The 21,017-nt window shown below is 31.6% G+C and overlaps 3 protein-coding genes across 3 annotated transcripts in view; 2 read left to right on the top strand and 1 right to left on the bottom strand.

Moving 5' to 3' along the window:
- Positions 1 to 230: 230 nt before the first annotated feature.
- LOC108912151 (leucine-rich repeat-containing protein 47-like) lies at positions 231 to 3,893 on the top strand. Its single transcript, XM_018717322.2, has 6 exons — positions 231 to 320; positions 382 to 1,037; positions 1,230 to 1,477; positions 2,199 to 2,378; positions 2,441 to 2,710; positions 2,765 to 3,893. The coding sequence occupies exons 2-6, from the start codon at positions 425 to 427 to the stop codon at positions 2,996 to 2,998; spliced, it is 1,545 nt and encodes a 514-aa protein (XP_018572838.1). The 5' UTR covers positions 231 to 320; positions 382 to 424; the 3' UTR covers positions 2,999 to 3,893.
- Positions 3,894 to 6,624: 2,731 nt separating this feature from the next.
- On the bottom strand, positions 6,625 to 8,555 carry LOC108912165 (CDP-diacylglycerol--inositol 3-phosphatidyltransferase). The gene is made up of 6 exons (XM_018717338.1): positions 8,468 to 8,555; positions 8,065 to 8,132; positions 7,887 to 8,007; positions 7,665 to 7,832; positions 7,445 to 7,608; positions 6,625 to 7,369 (listed from the first exon to the last, which is right to left on the bottom strand). Exons 2-6 carry the CDS (start codon positions 8,105 to 8,107, stop codon positions 7,212 to 7,214), a joined length of 654 nt encoding a protein of 217 aa, XP_018572854.1. The 5' UTR covers positions 8,108 to 8,132; positions 8,468 to 8,555; the 3' UTR covers positions 6,625 to 7,211.
- A 101-nt stretch (positions 8,556 to 8,656) lies between these two features.
- The window catches only part of LOC108912164 (uncharacterized protein DDB_G0284459), a 55,714-nt gene continuing 43,353 nt past the window's right edge, over positions 8,657 to 21,017 (top strand). Inside the window, exons 1-2 of the mRNA XM_018717334.1 lie at positions 8,657 to 9,019; positions 14,905 to 15,006. Coding sequence (XP_018572850.1) covers positions 8,897 to 9,019; positions 14,905 to 15,006 — 225 coding nt within the window. The 5' untranslated portion in view covers positions 8,657 to 8,896. The remainder of the gene's footprint in view (positions 9,020 to 14,904; positions 15,007 to 21,017) is intronic.

The raw sequence follows: 21,017 nt of genomic DNA on the forward strand, positions 1-21,017 counted from the left end.
CTCCGCTAGAGGGACGATGATAATGAAAAAAGTAGGTCTTTTATTTTTGTCACATTGCCACATTGGCTATTACAGTGTTTGAACTACGGGCAAAAACTTCTGCTTCTACTAATTAAAAAGCCTCAGATATCTACGACAGTATTTTAAATTTATGCGTTAAAAATTTTTCATAGGATACAATTTTTGTCTGCTTTTAGAACTACCCATGTGATATATTTAATCTATTTAAAATTTTCTACTAATTTTCAGTACTCGAATTTGAACTTGAACCGTGTGTACTGAGTAGTAAAGTCAACGATTTATTTTTCTGATTCTTAAAGGTATGTATTAAAAATTACAAGATACTATTAAATATTTTACAATTTTTGTTTTTTTTTTTAGTTGGAAATTTATATTCTATCGGATTTAACCTAAAATTTTCAATATGTGGCCAGAAGTTGAAAAAGCAAAAAATGAAAATAGACATGAAATTATCCTAACTGGTGGGGAAATTAGCCAAAGAATTGAGAAAAACGGTTTGGATTTATCAGTTTTCAATTTAATCGGTTTAAATTTTTTAAATATAAGCGATACTATTTTAAACACTATCCCAGATGAAATAGCTAAACTGACTAATTTACAGACTTTATTATTACACTCTAATAAGTTAGAGGAAATTAATGAAAGCCTGTGTCGTTTGGATAAGCTAAAGACTTTGGACTTATCCAGAAACGCTATAAAAGTTCTTCCAGATACTTTGGCGAATTTGTTACATTTGGTAACTTTAAATATAAGTGGAAACAAATTAGAAAACTTCCCAGCCTTGTCCAAAAACAGCAAGTTAAGTGTACTGGATTTATCAAATAACAAATTAAAATCATTTCCCCAAATTTGCTCAGAAGAACTCGCTAATTTGTCAGAACTAAAACTTCATGGTAATGAAATTGAAGAAATCCCTAATACCATCAGCAGTTTACCTGCTCTGAAGCTTTTTGATATAAGTTCTAATAAAATTAAAGTTATACCTGGTGAATTGTCTGACTGCCACAAATTAAAAGGTAAAGGATATTAAAAATTTCTTTTTAATTAAAAATCTGTAATGAATTAATTTTAATTTTTTACTTAACAAAGAAATTTTTCATTGGGCTTTGTTATACTATATTGTAATATCGTTTATTATTGTGCAATAAATTGCATAATGTTGCATTATGTGCCGTTACTAATACTACTTACAAAGTCTACTATTTTAGAAATAAATTTGAAATCGAACCCAATAGCTGATCGACGTTTATTTAAACTAATCGATCAATGCAGGACAAAGCAAGTTCTGGACTATGTTAAACAGCATTGTACAAAATCGGCTGTCACTACACAAGTTACTAATAGTAAAAGTAAGAATAAGAAAGGAATGAGCAAATCCATCGATGAAGTTGAAAATGAAGTTAATACTGACTACAAATATTCAATAAATGTGAAACATGTCGATGAAAATTTTAAGGTAGGCGTATATACATACATATTTATTTTTATTTGATTTGTGAAAGAATTTTATGTAGAATTAAATTAACAGTAACAATTTTTTTTATCACTTAGCTCAGTACATTAAAATATATTAATTTATAATTATATTTTGCGAGGCATGTAGGTATATGTATAAATTAAATATTGCGGGGATCCCTTTAATTATTGTGGGATTCACTTAATAGTCCTGTTATCTCAGTATATTTAGATAACATATTTAATATCGTTTTCACTTATCTATTTCATAAATCATTCCCAGTATACCACCTAAATATGTATTATATATTTTTTATATTGCAATATTTCAAAATTAAATATATGTATTTTTAAATATGCTTTTTTGACTACATGAGTACAAGTCCTCAGTTGTAATTAATTAGTTGCAATAAAAGTGTCAATTGATTTTCTTCGGGTCCTGATTTTTTTATTATATAATGTTTTTTAATGTGTCGTGTGTCAGTTTAACTGTATATCTGAATTAATCACGTGGTATGATTCAAGTAAACATTCACCATTTTGGCTGGCACACTTTACAGGGTGTTTTAAATTTCGGTGGTAAAATGATTAAAAATTAGTCATTTGCTAGAAAATCAACTTTGAATTGGTGCTCAGTGTTAGTATGTGTTAATTTTGATGCGAAATGTGCATCACACACAATTTTTATTTTTTAAAATTGTTAAGTAATACACATATTTTAGGTTCTCGTGATGAACGCCGTAAAAAACGTAAGGGAACATTTTGCTGCTTGCATATTGCACAACGTTAAGTTCAACGAAGAGTCCTTTAAAAAATTCATACAACTGCAAAATAAGTTGCACGATACTATTTGTGATAAAAGAAATACGGCCACCATTGCCACCCACGATTTTAATAAAATTGTAAGTGTACATTTTTGGCCTAACAATTTTTTTAAAGTAATATGAGTGATATACTTTTTTAGCCAAGCGGAAATTTGACGTATACCACCTCGCCTCCTAATGATTTGTTAATAACACCATTGAACAGAACAACGGCCATGACAGGTGCGGAACTTTTCAATAAACTCCAGACCGAAGCGAACAACTTGCGAAAGGAGAAAAAACGCAACACCTACAGCGGCATTCATAAGTACTTGTACCTTATCGAAGGAAAACCGCTGTATCCTTGCCTGCTGAACGAAAAAAATGAAGTCATATCTTTCCCGCCGATCACTAATTCTGACATATCGAAGGTACGACTTAAAATTGATACGAAACAGCTTTATGTTTATTAAATCCTCTTGTAGATTGAAGTTGGGACAACGAAAATATTTGTAGAAGTTACCAGTTCAGTATCGCAGTTCGTCTGTAAGAACGTGCTGGACACGCTTTTAAAAGAAATGGTCCTCCTTTTCGGTAAAGACTTGGACGTGCAGCAGGTGAAAACCGTGGATCACGAAGACCACTTAAAGGTAGTTTACCCCTCTAAAACGGATCTTAATTTCGAAGTTAACGTCCCCATTAAAATTGTTAGGGGGTAGTTTTATACATTATATCAGACTTTATTTGTAAAAGGTTTATATTTTTGTAGTTTTTGTACTTTTACAAAACAAAAATTTTACTCCGCAAAATATTTCATTTATAAAACGTCCCGATTTGACGGTGTACAGGGCACTAAGTAACGAGCAAAAATGGAAATTAAGCTCAAATTTTTTTTATCAGTCTACTATAACAATATCGGAAAATATAATTTCCTTGAAATTGAAGTTTTTATTTGAAATCCGATAACATGACATTGTTCTGTACCCCACAAAGTGACTTCATACCTGTTTCTATCGAAATGTATTAATTTATGAATTTTATACATCAATAAATTAATTTTTTTTTAAGATTTTTCCAAATTAATTTTGAATAAAGAACAATTTACACTTTTTCATATTTTCTTGTACAATTAACCTGTATCATGTTCGATATCGAATAAAAAAAATTGACGTTTTTAAAAAATTGGCACCTGAGGAAAATCTTGTTAGGCATCATAAAATTAACAATTTTATGGAAACGTGATATATTTGACTTTTTTGTTTTTCCTCATTTATATTAATGGCCTACACAAGTGCAAAACGGGATATGCTACATGTGAATTTAAACTTTAATTTGTTCAAATTATACTGTAAAATAATTAATTTGAAGGAAAAAGTTACCTACGATAATCACCAGTGAGGATTGTTACTTATTTTGTAGTTAAATTTTGAAAATTAAAATAATAATGACCATTTTTTTTATTTTTTAATACCTTTTATTGTACTTATATAAAATTTAATTTTTGAATTTGAAAATGATCAACCTCTGTTAAATTTGGCAGGAATTATATTTCTTTATTATTTATACATTATGTTTTATTAACATCGCCTGAGTATTTCGTTTATTTTAATATTTTAAAAATGTATTTAAAATTAAATTGAGGATTTACCACTGTTATTATTTTTAAGTACTTATGTTTTTTATTTATTTGCTATATTTATAAGCTATTGTACACTTTGAATTATTGTGTTTAAATAAAAATTAGTGTATACGTTTTGTATTATTCGACGTAGAAGTCACTATATACAGGGTGAGTGAAAAGTTCCTGCAATTTTTTTAGATATTTCAAAAGGCTCTAACTACCACATAATGCAACAAACCAATACACTTCAAAAAAAACCCTTATTAGATCAATATTAATAATAAACAAAAAAATGTACAGTAAATGTTCAAAATTGCTAAAAAATTACAACGATTGCTGCACATTCTTCCATTCCAATGCCCTTTTTAGTGTTCCACCACTGCATAGCATCTCTGAGGTTTTTTGCTCCATGGTGGATCACACCGAATGTCCATTCGGTTCAGATCTGGCGAGTACAGCGGCCAAATGTCTTTGGCCCAAAAGCTCTGAAATTAATGAATTTGAACGTTCATTGGGATGAATACAGATGGTGTCTTCGGGGTAATGCAAATGCCGGCCCAGACTATCACTGAGGAAGGAAAAAGGCATCGGCCAATGGTTTTTGCACTGGCAATCTTCTGCTGGCTTTGACTGAGCAGCTGACGACGATTTTCCCGGTTGTGAAGTGTTTTAATTGTAAAAATCTTGTTTTCGGTGAAGGGCACCTTCTTCAAGCGACCAGCCAACTGGTTCGAGAGCAACTTTATAACTTAGGAAGTCGCAGCTTCCTCTTGACGATGCCTTGGACGTGTTCAACACCGATTCCGAGCTGCATAGCATAGTAAAAATAATCAAACAATTAAAACAATACTGAAGGTTAAAATTGCACGGCGAACGCAACTAAATCTTTAGAATTTAATAAAGAAACAAAATAACATTAAATCGCTGTCAAAAAAAATTGTGGGAACTTTTCATCCACCCTGTATATAAAAAAGGGAAATTTTCAGCCCCCCTGTATATAGGGTGTAAATGATAAGTTTTGCCAATCTTTAATGGCATATTCTATCAATGAAAATAATCAAGATTTGCACTATAAAAATTTTTGATAGGACGCTTCCCCATGGAGATACAGGGTGTTAAAAGTATATGCATGATGAAGACCCACCTCGTTACAGCCTTAGCCTCGTTTCACACTTGGATAGGCTATCCGGATCCGGCTGGCTCTTTCACACGTAATTTAATTTTCAAACCAGTTTGGCCGATATTAGTCTCAGTTGCATTTTTTTTTTCATGACAAGAGATGGAATGTAGACGCATTGCAGTTATGTGGCTTGGTTATTGCCGATGTCATCGTAATAAAAAAAATAAAAAAGGTGAAAAATATACAAAAAATATGAAAAAGCTAAAGTTTTGTTCCACTGGACAGGTCTGGTTTCAACCACTGGTATAAAAAATGCAATATCTACTTCTAGTGAACAAACATTCGACATAGTGGCATATAAATATTTAAAAAAACAATTGACACGTCCTGTTCTTTTCAATGAAACTGGACGACTGAACCTGGCAAGCACCCGGTAAGTGTGAAAGCGTCAATACAAAACTATGCACTACTACCTCTTCGGTCGCTGGTTAGCCAGTACACGGCAGCCGGGCTGGCAGTGGTGGCGACCGGCTACAACCCAGTGACTGTTCACCGGATAGCTCCTTCCGTCACGTGTGAAAGCTGCCTTAAGACTGTACACCTTGCTGCTGGGTAACCGAATCCGGTTAGCTGGTTCCGGCATGTGTGCACTGGGTGTTACCGTTAGACAGTTGCTGAATAATCAGTATCCTAATCACTGGATTGGTAGAGGACCCATTTCTTGGTCGGCTTGTTGCCCCGACCTGAATCCCTTGGATTACTTTTTTGGGACTACCTCAAAACTATGGTATATCGTACTCCAGTTCCTAATGTAGAAGTACTTCGATAGCGCATTGTAGAGGGTTTCGCGACCATACACAATACGGCTGGAATTATGAGGCGTGTAAAACGATCAATGTAGAGACGCTGCGAAGCATGCATTCCATCCCAAGGACAGCATTTTGAATATTTCTTGCGATGTAATGTAGCCTTAAAATCTCTCACAAAAATATTAGGTATTGAATTTGTTGTCACACATTTAGCAATTAGTAGAAAATGGTAAATTGAGCAACGTAGGTACTTAAGTATCTTCTTATTTGATTTCCGAAATTATCTAAAAACCAGTAAATTTTACGAATACTTTACAATAATATTTTATTGCCACAAATTGATTGTACATTTTAAAAACATTTAAAATTATTTAAACATACGATTTTTTTTCAAAAAAGGTCCCCTACTTCCCCAATAACTACGCCACTGGAGTATATTTTGAAATAAATCCATGAAAAAGTAGTCCCTACTAAAAAAATGTCCCCCAAATTTTATCATTCAATATCTTCTGCCAGTGAAGTTACAGGAAAAATAATATAAATATTTGAAACTTTTAACACCCCGTATCTCCGTAGGGAAGCGTCCTATCAAAAATTTTTATAGGGTAAAACTTGATTATTTTCACTGTTAGAATACGCCAATAAAGTTTGGCTAAACTTATCATTTACACCCTGTATAAAAAAAATATGTGCAATCGTTTTAAAATTGAGTATTTCACGCTTTAGGTGTAAACTGCAAATAAAAGTAAAGCATATTACACATTTATTATTAAACTTCTAAATACACAACAATATAAATAACAAAACGCAAGTCTTAGTACAAAATAAATGCGACAGTTTCGAGGAATAACTAGTATATTATGCTTATAAAGGTATATCATTTTTTTTAAACATCTTAATTGTAAATTTTAATACAATATATTTAACACAGAATTCAAATGGATTATCTAAGATAATAAAAGATTAATATCTAAAATTAAATAATAGATTACCAATATTTATGTGGCTACAACTTTAAGGAAAATGCACTTATCAATAAATTTTGATAAATTTAATATTAAAATGAATTTAAAGTTTCATTTTATGTACTCGTACTAACATTTATTAGTCATTTTATATATATAATAGTTTTCTACGATAACTACAATAATAGACACCTAGCAATTTAATAATCTGAGGATATTTTTAACTATAATAACACAATAAATTCGTATATATTAATTTTTAAAGTCAAAGTCTCAGTCAAATTAAATTCCAGTATTATAAAAATTTTTAAATAACTACTGTTGATAATTCCCTTAAATATTAGTGGTACATGATACTTTACGATAATATTACTCTTAATGGACATGGGAAAGACAAGGAAAATATATATGTTAATTTTAATTTGCCTTCTTCGAAATATTTTTCCTCTCATTGTTATCGATAATAGCCAGATTTTTGGAAGCCACAATGCAATGTAGAAGTGAAATCAAGGTTTTCACGATACAAATTGGTGCAGAAAGGTATAAAATTATTCTGAATAGGGACAGTCCCACTACTAAAAAAAAGGAGGAAAATATTTAATATAAATCCTAAAATTCCTAAAATTGAATAGAAATTATATGATACTCACCTATTGGCCCCTCTGTAAAGTAGAGCAAATATAGTGAGGCATAAAACGCTTCATTTCCAGCGCACATAAAGAATAAAACGGTTTTATTGGTGTAATAAATGCTCATGATTGGATTCTCAGACATATCAATGAATTTATGGCTGGATTTTCCTTGTAGAACCGTTCTGAAACACATTCGCCGTCATAAATTTGTTTAAATTATGTTTTAAATGCGACTTACGTGTGGAGATATATCCAGTGGCAAGAAATATCAATGCACATGGAAAGAATAAACCAAAACATGTACTTTGGATAGAGATGTGCCAATACTGTTATGAGACCTAAGGTACCACATCTATCAGTGAGTTGATCGAGCATCCCTCCAAATTTGGTGCTTTGATTGAAATATCTGAAATTATATGTAAATGACGGATTGATTTGCTAGGAAGTATTAGAAATAGACCTTGCCGCATGACCATCGAAGGCATCGAGTAATGCAGAGACAACGTAACATGTTGTTGCAACTATGTAATTTGTTGGCATAAAATAAAAGGCAACGAGGGCTAATAAAATCCGGGCATAGCCTGAAATTAGAAGTGTTAATATGAATCTGAACATAAATATTGGCATTATACACATACCTATAATATTTGGCACAAATATAAATATATTTTCCTCAGTCATATCGGTAATTGAGTATTCCAAATACCTGTGAACAAATTTTATTGATATATTTTTAAAAGGTTAAATTTTCACTCATGCGTTGTGATAGTTGTGACGTGACGCATGATCACACAAAATAAACACATCATCCTGTATATTTATGCGCGTGTCTGAAGAGTGATAATTTGGTTGCCTATACTACACTTTGATGTTTGGAGTACTACCACAACATAAAACACAGTATATATAACTAGTAGCTATTTAGATTACTTTACATATGTATTATACATAGTACATACTGCAAGAATGTTATTAATATTAGCTAATTGATAATGGCCAATGGCATGCATACACTACGATAAGTGATTGTTAGTGTCGTACCTAAATAGAAATATATGTATGAAACGAGTACAAGATGATCACTCTGGTATTTGGAACTGGGTAACTGTGTACTGTTAATTCTGCTTATATAAGATTAGTATTTTATTTTTGCTAAATAATCCATAATTTTAAACATTTTAAGTAAAAATTGTCAAAAAATTTAAACTTTTGGGAACAGTCACATGATGGCGCTGCTAGCGCTGTCACTTTCTCAAATATCAAATCAAATGTCTAATAAAATATAATATGGCGGACTGCGAAAATGTGGTTTTTAGACAGAAAATATTCACATAAATCAAAACAGTGGACATAAAGACCTTATTCTATAAATAGTTAAGCGAAGTGTCTTTAGGATAAATGGAAATGTGTTTTCTAAAATAAGTGCCTGTGTCAATAAAACTGTCTCTATTTTTAATTGGATCTAAAAAAATGGCCCCATCTCCAAGGGATGAGGACGACAATACTCCAAAGGCTCCCGATAAAAATGAAAAAGCGAAGTGTGAGAAATCTAACATTTCCGAAGCCATCAAAGAAAAGGATAAGGATGAAAAAGTAAGTTGGATATGTCATGTTACTATAAATATCTACTCAATAATTGCAGACTTACTGGTAAAAACTTTTATTTTGATTATTTGTAGCTAAATAATACTGTTTTAAACATCTATTTTATAATTTTCCTTATTTACTTTGATTACCCTTTATTTTGTGATTTTCTTGGCGTATTGGGTTTTTGCAGTATTTTTTTTGTGTACCAATTTAGTATTTTTAAAGTCTTTGTCAAGATGCCTCTACTTTTAGAATTATGCAGCTTTCCATATTTTTTAATCATTGCAAACTCATTCCACAGTGACACATTTGTGATTATTCACCTTGAAAATGAAGGTTCTTAATGTTATTTATTAGTTGTTTTTCTGATTTGATACCTTTTTAAAAATCCACTAAATACAACGACATGAAGTAAGCGATGAGAATTTAACACATTTGGGACTCTGAATTAAATTAGGAAAGTTTAATTGAATTACTAAATTGCTAATAGAAAACAAATTCAATAATCACTGATTCCATGCTTAAATTTGGATCGGTATGCTATATAATTTGGAAACATTTTTTTTGCTACGAATTTAGCATTTTGCAACCATATAAATTCTACTATTAATTACTATTCCTTGGTTTAATTAATTTTTCTTATATAATAACGGATTAATTAGAACATTTGGAGTTTTGTAAGGATTTAATATACGATTATATCTTTTTGGTGTTTCTTTGATAACTGAAATATATGTGCTTGCATTCGTTTAAAATGAATTATTACTTAAGAATACGATCAACACTGATATATTGTGATGTCAGAGGTTATGAAATATTGAATATGATGATTAATTTTTAATTTAATTCAATTGGTATATTATTTAGTAGGATCGTTGAAGAATGGGATGTATGAAATGTATTTATAATTTAAAATATGTGTTATATTTTTAACACGTACAACGTACAAGTATTGTACTGTTGCAACATGTAGAAGTGTAGAAATCTCAATCAAAAAATGAATTTGATTCTGTACCTCCTTCCATATTAATTATTAAACTTAACACAAGGTACCTATAGAGGGGCAGGTACATCATTATTGTCGTTTTTATTTGGTTGAGTATTTTTGTCACCGAGAAGAGAAAAATTTTAATAAATAACTGCAGCAAAAGCATCATTCGGAAGGTTAGTATTATAAATTTTGGTTTGCCTAACCAGAAATGTCTGAAGAAAAATCTTTCCCAGAAAAATTTTTCTTGTTAAGCAAAACTAAATTTATTAAATTAATCAGTCGACTGCCCCTTTGGCATAAAGGTTATTAAAATTTTAAAAAAATATCCAATCGAGTAAAAAATAGTTATATCATGATTTTAGAAATCTGAAAATTTTCTACAAAAATCACCTTTTTCAGAATATTAACATTATATCATTTTCAAAACTAAAAATTATGTCTTCAGTAAATTTTATAAATTTTGTTATAAAATGCAATAACTTCCTTTTCTGTCGTATCTTGTATCTACATTATTAATACATTTTAAATATAGATATTTCTAATTTCTACGTCTTTTGAATGTTTATTTAGCTCTTAAAGTAATGTAAGCTTTGAAAAATTCTTATCTGACCATTTTTTTAATAAGATAAATAATATATTTTCCATCCATTACGAAGTGAATTAAAGAAATATGAACTATTAAATTATCATTTTAATTTCCCAAGTTTAATTTATCATTTATGTCGATATCAGTACTAGGTATTAATTTTGCATCTTTGATTCTTGGTTTATTTAACATTATTACTAGTTCAGTTTTTATACCCAAGATGGTTCAATTAATTTCCATAGAGATGATTTCAATACTTAAATAAAATGATGTTTAATCACGTCCATACAATGTGCTTGATAGAACAAGAAAAAAATTCATTAAAATTTAGGATCAACCCAATATTGTACTTTTGTTCACTCCCAAGTGAAAGAAAATTTTAACAGGAAAATCTGAACTTGCTGCACAAAACTTTGTGTGATTTAAGTAATAAAAGTTGACTAGTTTGATTAGTAAAATTGATGTAATCGTGACTTGCATTGTAACCATTTAAAAAATACCGAAATGCTCAAATACACCTATTTATTATCCTCGCCAGTCTTTCGTAGATAACGAGTACTAAAAATTTTGAGGCTGATGAAATTTTAAAAGATTTTCGTCACGCGGTTCTACATATATTGTAGAGAAAGTTCACATTTAGGTTAATAGATATTTTTATGAAAACGTTTTTACCAAGTGTCCATTTATTCCCGCACTTTACACTTTATTAAACTTTAATGTATTTTCCAAATCGACATAGCTGTCCACTTTTTATAAAATGTAATTAGTACGAATGTGTTACACCTAATTTACGAACGTTTGTTAATTTTTTTAGCGATTTTAATTCACAGCAGGTATAATAAAATTTAGATGTATGTACATAGTCGCCAAAACATAAAAGATAAGATTTATTCGTATAATTTGTGATTTATTCGCAAAAAAGCTGTTAATAAATTGTGTCCTAAACAGTCTATACTTATATTTAATGATTCTGGAACATAATTTAAGAAATTTCCAATAGATTTCCACGTTTGATGCACCATGGAAATCGAGGGTCAGATGACTACATTCAAAATAAATCACATAAATTTTTTTTTTGGACAACCCGGTATGACCGGAATGTGAGCTGGCAATTTATTTTCGCCCACCATATCTCGTGCGTCATCCTGTGACCGGCCGAGACGTCCAATTTACAGGCACAAAGCAATCAGCTGCAGTTGGGTCGCGTGCCCAGCGCAAGAAAATGAAGAATATACCGTTTAAATATGCACGAAGTAGCGAAAAAATGGGTTGTCGCAACTCCTAGCGCTAGTGTGGAGCCTTCGGAATAAATTGGAGCACACGGGGTATAATGAGATTTACACGGTGTCCCAAAAAATCACCTTGGAGTACAGATCGAGAACTATCGATAGTTAAGATCTCGGCTATCGATTATTGTCGATATTTTTCGATAGTTGGAAATAAAAACATGTTTAGTCAACAAAATATGAAATAAGCCATGTATTGGCATGGAAATGCAACAACTTTCTGTCGTTTTTCTAACAATTCAAACATTTCCAGAGCTGTTACAGCCTAAACATTTTCACATCGTTAATTTTATAGTGCTGAACAGATAACACTTGTTCAGACTTTAAATAAAATATGGATTCATTTTGATACAATATTTAAGGTTATGTTCATTTTTAAACTACATACATATTTAAACTGGCTTTTTAAATACGATTCATACTATATATAAATGTTTTATGTACAGATTGATTATATGTCATTATAGTTACCGTGGTGTGAATGTAGTACTACTTGTTGTCCAAAACAAACAAATTTGACGTTTAAGCTGTTCCTTGGTGACGTCATGTGATACACTGATACAAGCCTAGAAAGCTGCGTGAAGCTAGCTGGCTTACGGATATTAATTGGCCAACCTAAAAGTACCATAACTTTCCGTGCTCATATAATAATGGTTATATACAATTCATAAGTCCAGTTGATGTCAAGTCAAATAGTACTTTAATTTGCCATTTTTGTATCAAAGGGTTGACAGAAGAATCTTTTATATGCACCACATCAGTCGTATATTTGGCGAAAATCTGAACATTTTAATAAACAATACGCCATATTGGATATTTCACAGATAGCGCCATCTAGATTTGTGTTGTTAGGTTTTCTTTCATAAAACTTTGATTAACTTGAGGCTTGAGACTTGAGATTAACTCTAGAGTTTTGAGGAAGTAAACGCAGAGGAGTTTTCGAATTGTTAACAGCTTGTCTTGAACAATTATTTACTTTCTTGATGTGAAATACTGTGGTTAGGCAAAACCTAAATTTATAAAACCAACCCCTTAATTGCTTCTTTTGACGTAATATTTATCCCATTCTAGATAAACAATTTGATAAACAATGATCTCTAGACTATTAAGGAAAATAGGTACTCTTGTTTAAATTTAATAAATTTATACTCATTGAATAATATTCATAAAACAAGTACCGACTTTGTTTTCTCTTGAAAACATTTTAAATTTGTATTTGCTGAAAGAAGTAAACGCTACAGAAATTTCAACCAAATATTTGAAAATTTAATTTTCTTTAAAAAATACTTGTTTTATAGAAACTTTTCAAAATAATACATTTCTTTATATAATTCTGTCGATGTTGATAATATATTATTATCCTACAAATACACTTCCGTATGTAGATCTTTATTAAAACAGTTTTATTTAACAAAATTAAATAAGAGAATTAAAAATCACTCCCTAAAACTCACGTAAAATGTAAGGTAAATAATATTGCTTATATTAGTACTGTAACCTGAGGTGTTATTTCTTTACTTATCTATCTACCGCTATGACCAGTATCATAACGGTGTTAACTGACAAAAGAGTTTACTATTAACTTCTCGAAAGGGAGTTTATAATTATCATTAATTAATACTTGGGGACTTAGAAATGTTGTACGTTCAGAGAATGAATACCAGACACTTACCGTATGTCGCTCATGTACAAGATAATCCAGTGGTTGGTTGTATAGGGTGACACTTAAGTTGGAAGAACAAGAAAGAAACGCCAAAACTTCCAGGAAGGGTTTTAATAATAGTAAAAACAAAACAAACAAACAAACAAAATAACGACACAACGGGCTCGAACAACATTATTAATTAATTTATTGACACGCGACAGCGTACCGAGATTCAGGGAATGCGCGATCCATAGCAAAATTTGGAATGACTATCCATTATTAAATTAATCCGAGACTCTAAAACTAAGTAGACTGCTCAGTGTGAAACCCAAGGAAAAACTGCCCTTTCTTTCGAGATCTTTCCTGAATTCGACACTTCGCTTCGACACGCCCCTTTCTTGAGTCCAGACGTTTCTGTTCTTATCTTTCTGGCGGGAACCCTGGATATCGGGACGCTTTGGCATAACTATGCCACGTTAATAGTTATCTAATGGACTGAATTTACATTTATCTCATTGTAATAATAAATAATTCTGTAATTAACTGGACTTACAAATAACCCTAACCTTCCTCTAGTGACTCCGTGTAGCAATACGGGACGGATTAGTCAATCTCATTTAATATATTCTTATAGCTTGGAAAATCCGCCTAAAAACCAGCTATTTGATCTATTATTATTTTTCTAACAACCTCTAACCACTTGTTCTTGGAATTCCTACGTTTCTTGGAATGCATTTCGCGCGTTATTTGAAATATCCTTTATACCAGATGCCCAACACATGGCCCCGACAGTCTAAGTGAACTTGTTCAAAACTACTGTTAAACTTCATGAAGCCTCTCCGAAGGACGGCCTTGTGGCGACGCTAAACCTACTTAAAACCCCTTAACTTTTCGATAAATTAGTGTTGACTGAAATATTTTTTGGCCCATCTGTTCCGAGAACTATTAAATAAATTACTACGCGTCCCGGCTTTTGTTACAGTACTCTGACGACGTAATTCTAAGTTTGAATCATGAATAAGATATCTCGAAAGATTTTTAAGATATCGCAATAAATATGATACTTACCATCCCTCTTTTTACTACAGCACTATTCCGACCATGTTTTGTACGAAAATTGCGAACTGTGGCTGCCAAACCTTCATTATTTTTAAAATATTGCTTAGCAATGAAACCGCGTTCTTTTTTTTTCGTTGGCCACACTACCGCACAAATGGCGTAAATTTTAAATCTTGCGTGAAAACAGCTTTCCTTGTCTGTACATTTGAAATCTTCCAATAATTTATTTCCCTGCTTTTTGAGTTCATTTTTTATTTAAACGAAGGAAATTTCTATTTTCCTTTAATTTTTATGCGTCTTCGCATAATTTTTTTTTTGTTACAGACCGTGTTAAACCTAAACGATGGCGAACTCAAAGCGCTCTTGGATGAAGCCATGAATTACAAAAATCCCAAGGACAGAGAAGGAAAAAGCAAACTCTTCACGGTAAGTAAAAATATATGTGTTAAACCTAAAGTTAAATCTGAAGTGCAAATTTTTTTTAAATAATTTTACGAAGAATATTAAGTACTAGCGAAATGTTTCGTTATAAATGACCAACAAAATAGAGTAATTCTGAGCTAGTATTAGCCCAAACCATGGTGATAGATTTAAATATAGGGGTAACCAAAAATAGCAACATATAGTGAAATATGGACCATAAATTATAAAAAATGTAATAAATATTTCAGACAACGAACACTAAAAAATACATCGAAGGTTTTGGCATGGTACATGATTTTCAAAAACTATTATTATTTTATTAAAAATAGTTTGTCAAGATTTTAACAGATTTCTCTTTTACAAACGTCCTATCATATGTCTTCTTCAAAGTACTCTCCTCTTCACCTCTTCTTTACACATTTTTCCTAGCGGTGAAGCGGTGTTTCCACAGAGGACTCAGAGGAGGTTATGCAAGTATATAATCTAGGGGTTATGCGCAACGCAGTGCTGCCAACCGCATATCACTAAATATCTCCATTAGCGCGTAATTGAAAAAGTTCGGTTGTTTTCTGTACAGACCTTGTAATAAGAGAACAAGAAAATGTAAGTTGTGATTAAAAATCCAATAAAAGACTCACAATGTGTTATTTTGTTTATTTTCACCAAACTTATTTTCGTACCAATAATAAAAATTCGACGCCCATAATAAATTTTCACAGTATACAACACTCTTGACAAAAGTACATCTGCTCGCTCTGTGAAGTGGTGAATGTAAGCTAAACTTTTATATCGACTTTAGTTTGAACTCGTACAGCGCTTAAGCACGAGTTTTTACGGTTTTTAGATCATTTGTCTCGAAGAAAAATGAGTCTCTGGCGTGTCTACTTTTTTTCAGAAACCAGCGGTCTTGTAGGCATGTATTTTCGGTTTCGTTTCGTATCTACATTATTAAAATTAGCAGCTAGAAATTGTTGGTCTGCGGTGAATAGTTGCTGTCAAGTACCCAGTCGATAGCCGTGTGCCAAGACATTATTTTTTTCTGCGTCAGACTATTACAGTGTAATGACTCGACTATTTTTATCCTTTGTCAATTTCATTCCGTTTACGAATTCTATTTTTAGACTCGGCATATGTACACGCCGAGATGGGAATTGCGGTTTTGTAAAAAAAAAACAATATACAGGGTGCCCGGGATAAGAATTTAGGTGGTAATTTTACATGAGTAAAAAATAATGGTACAGTACACTTTTCTGATAACGAGTGTCCAGTTATTACGGAAATTAAAAAAAATAATTAAGAATGTGAGGGGTTTTGAGTTGTTTCAAAAACCGCAAAAATGTTATGAAAATTGTCTACTTACTAATATAAAGGGTAGAGATTTAAGAATTCTGAAAAAAACTGGGAAGTTTTTTCAAGTTTTCTTTTGCACTTAGCACTTTTTGATTATTAACACTGGATCTAGGGCTCGGTTTCTTTTTACCACTCACTTTTAGCTTGGCTGGAGCACTAAGTGTTTATGAGGGTTGACGTTCAAACACACTACAGGCTGGATCCGTAAGGGTGCTGCAGCGATGTCCGCGTTGGATTGAAAAATTAGCCTCCTTGTAAAACGCCCGTCTCGGAATGGCGCCGAGGAGTTATGGAACTGAAAATGATTTTAATTAATGTTAACATTAATGCCCCAAGGCATTGCTTTGGTTCGAATTTCGGAAAATTTAGAATAATTTTTTTTTTTTTTTTTCAACAAATCCGGAACTGTCTCGTGTCTCAGCGATGGATAGCATACATTGTTATCAGTGTCTGTTAAGGCTGTTTACGGCTGCAATGTTTGGCGACAATCTTGGCTTTGTACGGAAATTTCCGGAAAATTTGGAAACATGGGTGAAATTTTGTTTTTCCTCTCTGCGTCTTCCGATGTGCGTACGTTTGGGGGGATTTGAGCTCCGTAAATGGGCTTTTGAAAGTTGTTTGAATTATTTTGAGAACTTGGGTAAAAATTTGAAATTCGCTCGAGATTCATATTATTCATTCTCTGTCGACGGGTCAAATCAGTAACTTAATTGCTTTGCATTTTAATTAATGCTAATTGTTAGAATATTCTTTAGTTTTAACCTATTTCGTTTTACTTATAAAATTATTGTTATACTTTTGTTATTGAAATTTAATTTTCTTATACTTTATACTTATATCAAACTTTAAGAATTATTATAAATTTCATTCTTACACTAATGCAAACAATTAAAGGGTCAAAAGAATTTCCGAAATTTTGCAAATTTTCTTTTTTTTTTCAGAATCCACGAACTTGGAAGAATTTTTTTCAGCTAAGCCAGTACATAGACCAGATAGCTTGTTTATTCAGGTTGTTTCCTTTTTTTTTAAATTTCGATGCGACCATTTTTCATCGAAATATCGGACTTGGATGGAAAAGGATCTTTTTAACTTCAATCATCGATATCTCGGCGACAAATGGTCGTACAGAGAATTGAAGGGCATTTTCGGAAACTGGCATAAATTTCCTAGAACATGCTGCCGCAACTTTTCGAATAAAAAAAAGGTTTTTATCTTTTACACGAACTTTAAAAAACAGGAAAAAAGGGTAATTTATGTTTTTTTTTAGAAAATTGACGGCTGAATTAGAAATATTCACGAAATGACTAATGTTAAGCATGACTTTTGCAGTTCGATATACCCAGAAGAACCCTGTGAAGTTTCATCTCGATCTAGCGAACCGTTTCTTTGTTTCAGTTAAATTTTTGAAAAAAAATTAAAGGGTCACGTTTTTTGAGCTTAAACACTTCATAATCATGATTAAAATGGAAAAAAAATATTTTTTGAGATTTTCTCATTTTTACCGCAAATAACATTTAAATTGATAATAATAAGAAAAAAGGTGGTTTTGAAAAAAACTGTGTTTTAAGTGATTACAGACTGCACAAAAATTAATCAGAAATTCATCTCAAAAAACGGTATGAATTGGGGTCGAAATCTGGTTTGGGTTAACTTTAATTTTAATTTAATTAAAAGTTGAGGAACAGAAGCATAGGACGAAAAGGCCGAATCGTGCTGGAAACAATTGGATTTTGTTTTCTTCAATGTCCAGAAGATTTTTCAAAAAAAAAACAAAAACAAATTTTTCGAATTTTTTTTTATCAATTTAAACGTTATTTGCGGTTAAAATGTGAGAAAACCTCTAAAAAAAATTTTTCCATTTTAATCATGATTATGAAGTGTTTAAGCTCAAAAAACGTGGCCCTTTAATTTTTTTCAAAAGTTTGACTGTTTGAAACAAAGAAACAGTTCGCTAGATCGAGTTGAAACTTCACAGGATTCTTCTGGGTATATTGAACTGTAAAAGTCATGCTTAACATTAGTCATTTCGTGAATATTTCTAATTCAGTCGTCAATTTTCTGAAAAACCATAAATTACCCTTTTTTTCCTGTTTTTCAAAATTCGTGTAGATGAAAAAAAAAATTTTCCGGAAAAGTTGCGGCAGCATGTTATAGGAAATTTATTCCAGTTTTTGAAACTGTCCTTCAATTTTCTGTACGACCATTTGGCCGAAATATCGATAATTGAAGACAAAAGTGTCCTTTTCCATTAAAAGTCCTATATCTCAATGAAAAATTATTGTATCGAAATTAAAAATAGAGGAAATTGAAGCTGAATAAACAAGCTATCTGGTCCATGCAATGGTTTAGTCAAATTTTTCCAAGTCCTTGGGAAAAAAAAAATTGAAAAATTTTTTTGTCGCGCTATTTCTCAGAATTGCATGATAACCGTAGCTCCTAAAAAATTTCAACCGAAAGATCTAAAAACTAGAATCTTGGAGTTTCGGCCTTTTTTTAATTCCCGAAACGACCATTTTGTCAAAAATCACGGAAAAATTTCGGAAATTCTTTAGACACTTTAATTGTTTGCATTTGTGTAGCAAACAATTATTTTATTTACTCTCAATTACATATTAAGTAGCTATATTATTTCATAAAATTGTGCAGTAGGCAACGACCTCAGAAAGGATCTGAGGTCTTTGGCAGTAGGCTATTTGCTTTGTGGTTGCAACACTTGTAACTTGGCGCTGTGTCGGCTCTCAAAAACGCATTTGAGGTGGATGAATTTGTAACAATTCAATATTAGAAAGGTAGGGGATCTACCCAAAACAGAACAAATTGGTACGTGGTCTGAGACAAAAAAGTTTGGGGACTTCTGCGTCTAAATCGTCTCGGGAGCCGTGATCTTACTTTTCTGGGACACCGGGTACAGTTCAAAAATTAGAACGGCCTTAAAGTAAAACCTACGGCAAGTAAAGCAGAAACGAAAATCCGAATGACTGAATTGTCTTTGAAAACATCTGAACAAACATTTATTACATCGATTACAACACAGTTCCATTTACAATTAATTGTGCATGGTAGAGTTATTGTAAAACATATCAGCTATAGTTTTGTTTACATTTTATATTGTGGTGTTGAGCAATGCGTCTGAACGTACGATTTCTAGGTAAACTGAAGTTAAATAAAGAAAACAGTGCATTGAATTATTTTAATGTCTGTAGATTATTAAAAAAAATTGAAAGACGGTTTTTTTACGTACTTTCGTCACGTAATAGGGTGTTCTTTACCTTGTCGTGTGTTGTACGCGCTATTTATTCATTCCTCCCTCAACAGGTTGGCGATATTGTATTTTTGATAAACGTAACATTACATAATAGCTTAAATAATAACATTCGGTATTATATGGATACAATGCCCTTACAAAAACGTACACAATCGTCGTGTATCCAAAGGTTTACGATTAAATAGCTTCTAAGGATCCGCAGTCCTGAAATGATGAGTTGCTAAGTTATTGTCATGTTCGATGCAGTGTCCTTAATTTAGGAAATCGATATCGCTGCGAGGCAGTTCTTAATGGCGTATTTCCGTGATCGGTTATCCCTACGGTGGAGTCAAAGGGACCGTTTCTTTGTTTCCCCCTTCGAAGACGTACTATTTGAAATACTTGTTGATTGTAGTAGAGCACACGCTGATGTTTAGATACTGATTTAAGTATTGTTAGTAACAACGTGTGTGAATTTTATTTATGTTTATTTATTTATTTATTTATTTACGGAGAAGGGACAAACACAGGCTTTATAGCCCAAAATTATGTCCACAAATTACTTAAAGCTAATTGAATATAAAAGTACAGAAAATTATAATAGAAAATGTTAATTTACAATAATAGTTCCCTTTAAAAATCTTTTAAAACTAATGAGCGAGGAATGAAACATATCTAGAGTACTACAGTATAAGTTAAAATGTCTGCATATTCTGTTTATAGGAGAGTTTTGACCAGAATTAGTACGTTAAAAAGTCTCATGAAACAGTTCATTAACTCTAAAATCATGTTGTGGTACATGTAAACAGATCAAGGCTAATAAATCTGGGGAATCGATAAAATCATTAAAAAGCTTATACAAAAATACTGCTTCGGCAATAATTCTTCGATTCTCCAATGAAATAATATGGTAATGATTTCGTAACATCGTGCTACAATGAAAAGAATACACACCACTCTCTTTGTAGTGTAAATAACGCATAAATCTGTTCTGTATGGCCTCAAGTCGAGACTTATATATGGCATATTGAGGACTCCATACAACAGATGCAAAATTAATTATGCTGTGCACGTATGCAAAATATACAGACTTAATAGCAAAAATCGACCTAAAATTTTTGCAAACTGACAATGAAACCAAACATTTTGTTGCTTTTTAAAGTTATATAATCAATATGTGAAGAAAAACTCATTTTCCTATCAAATACAACCCCAAGATCTTTTATTTCTTCAACTTGATTTCAAATATTCTTATTAAAGTTATAATTATTAGAGTATATATTTTGGTTACGGGTAAAACAAATATAGAAACATTTACTTAAATTTAATTGAAGCTTGTTCAATTTACAGTATTCAAAGAAAGAGTTTAAATCTTCCTGGTAGGCAATACAATTAATGGAATTATTTATTTGAGAGTAAA

The sequence above is a fragment of the Anoplophora glabripennis genome, unplaced genomic scaffold (assembly GCF_000390285.2).
Source record: "Anoplophora glabripennis isolate ALB-LARVAE unplaced genomic scaffold, Agla_2.0 scaffold514, whole genome shotgun sequence".
Classification (NCBI taxonomy): domain Eukaryota; kingdom Metazoa; phylum Arthropoda; class Insecta; order Coleoptera; family Cerambycidae; genus Anoplophora; species Anoplophora glabripennis.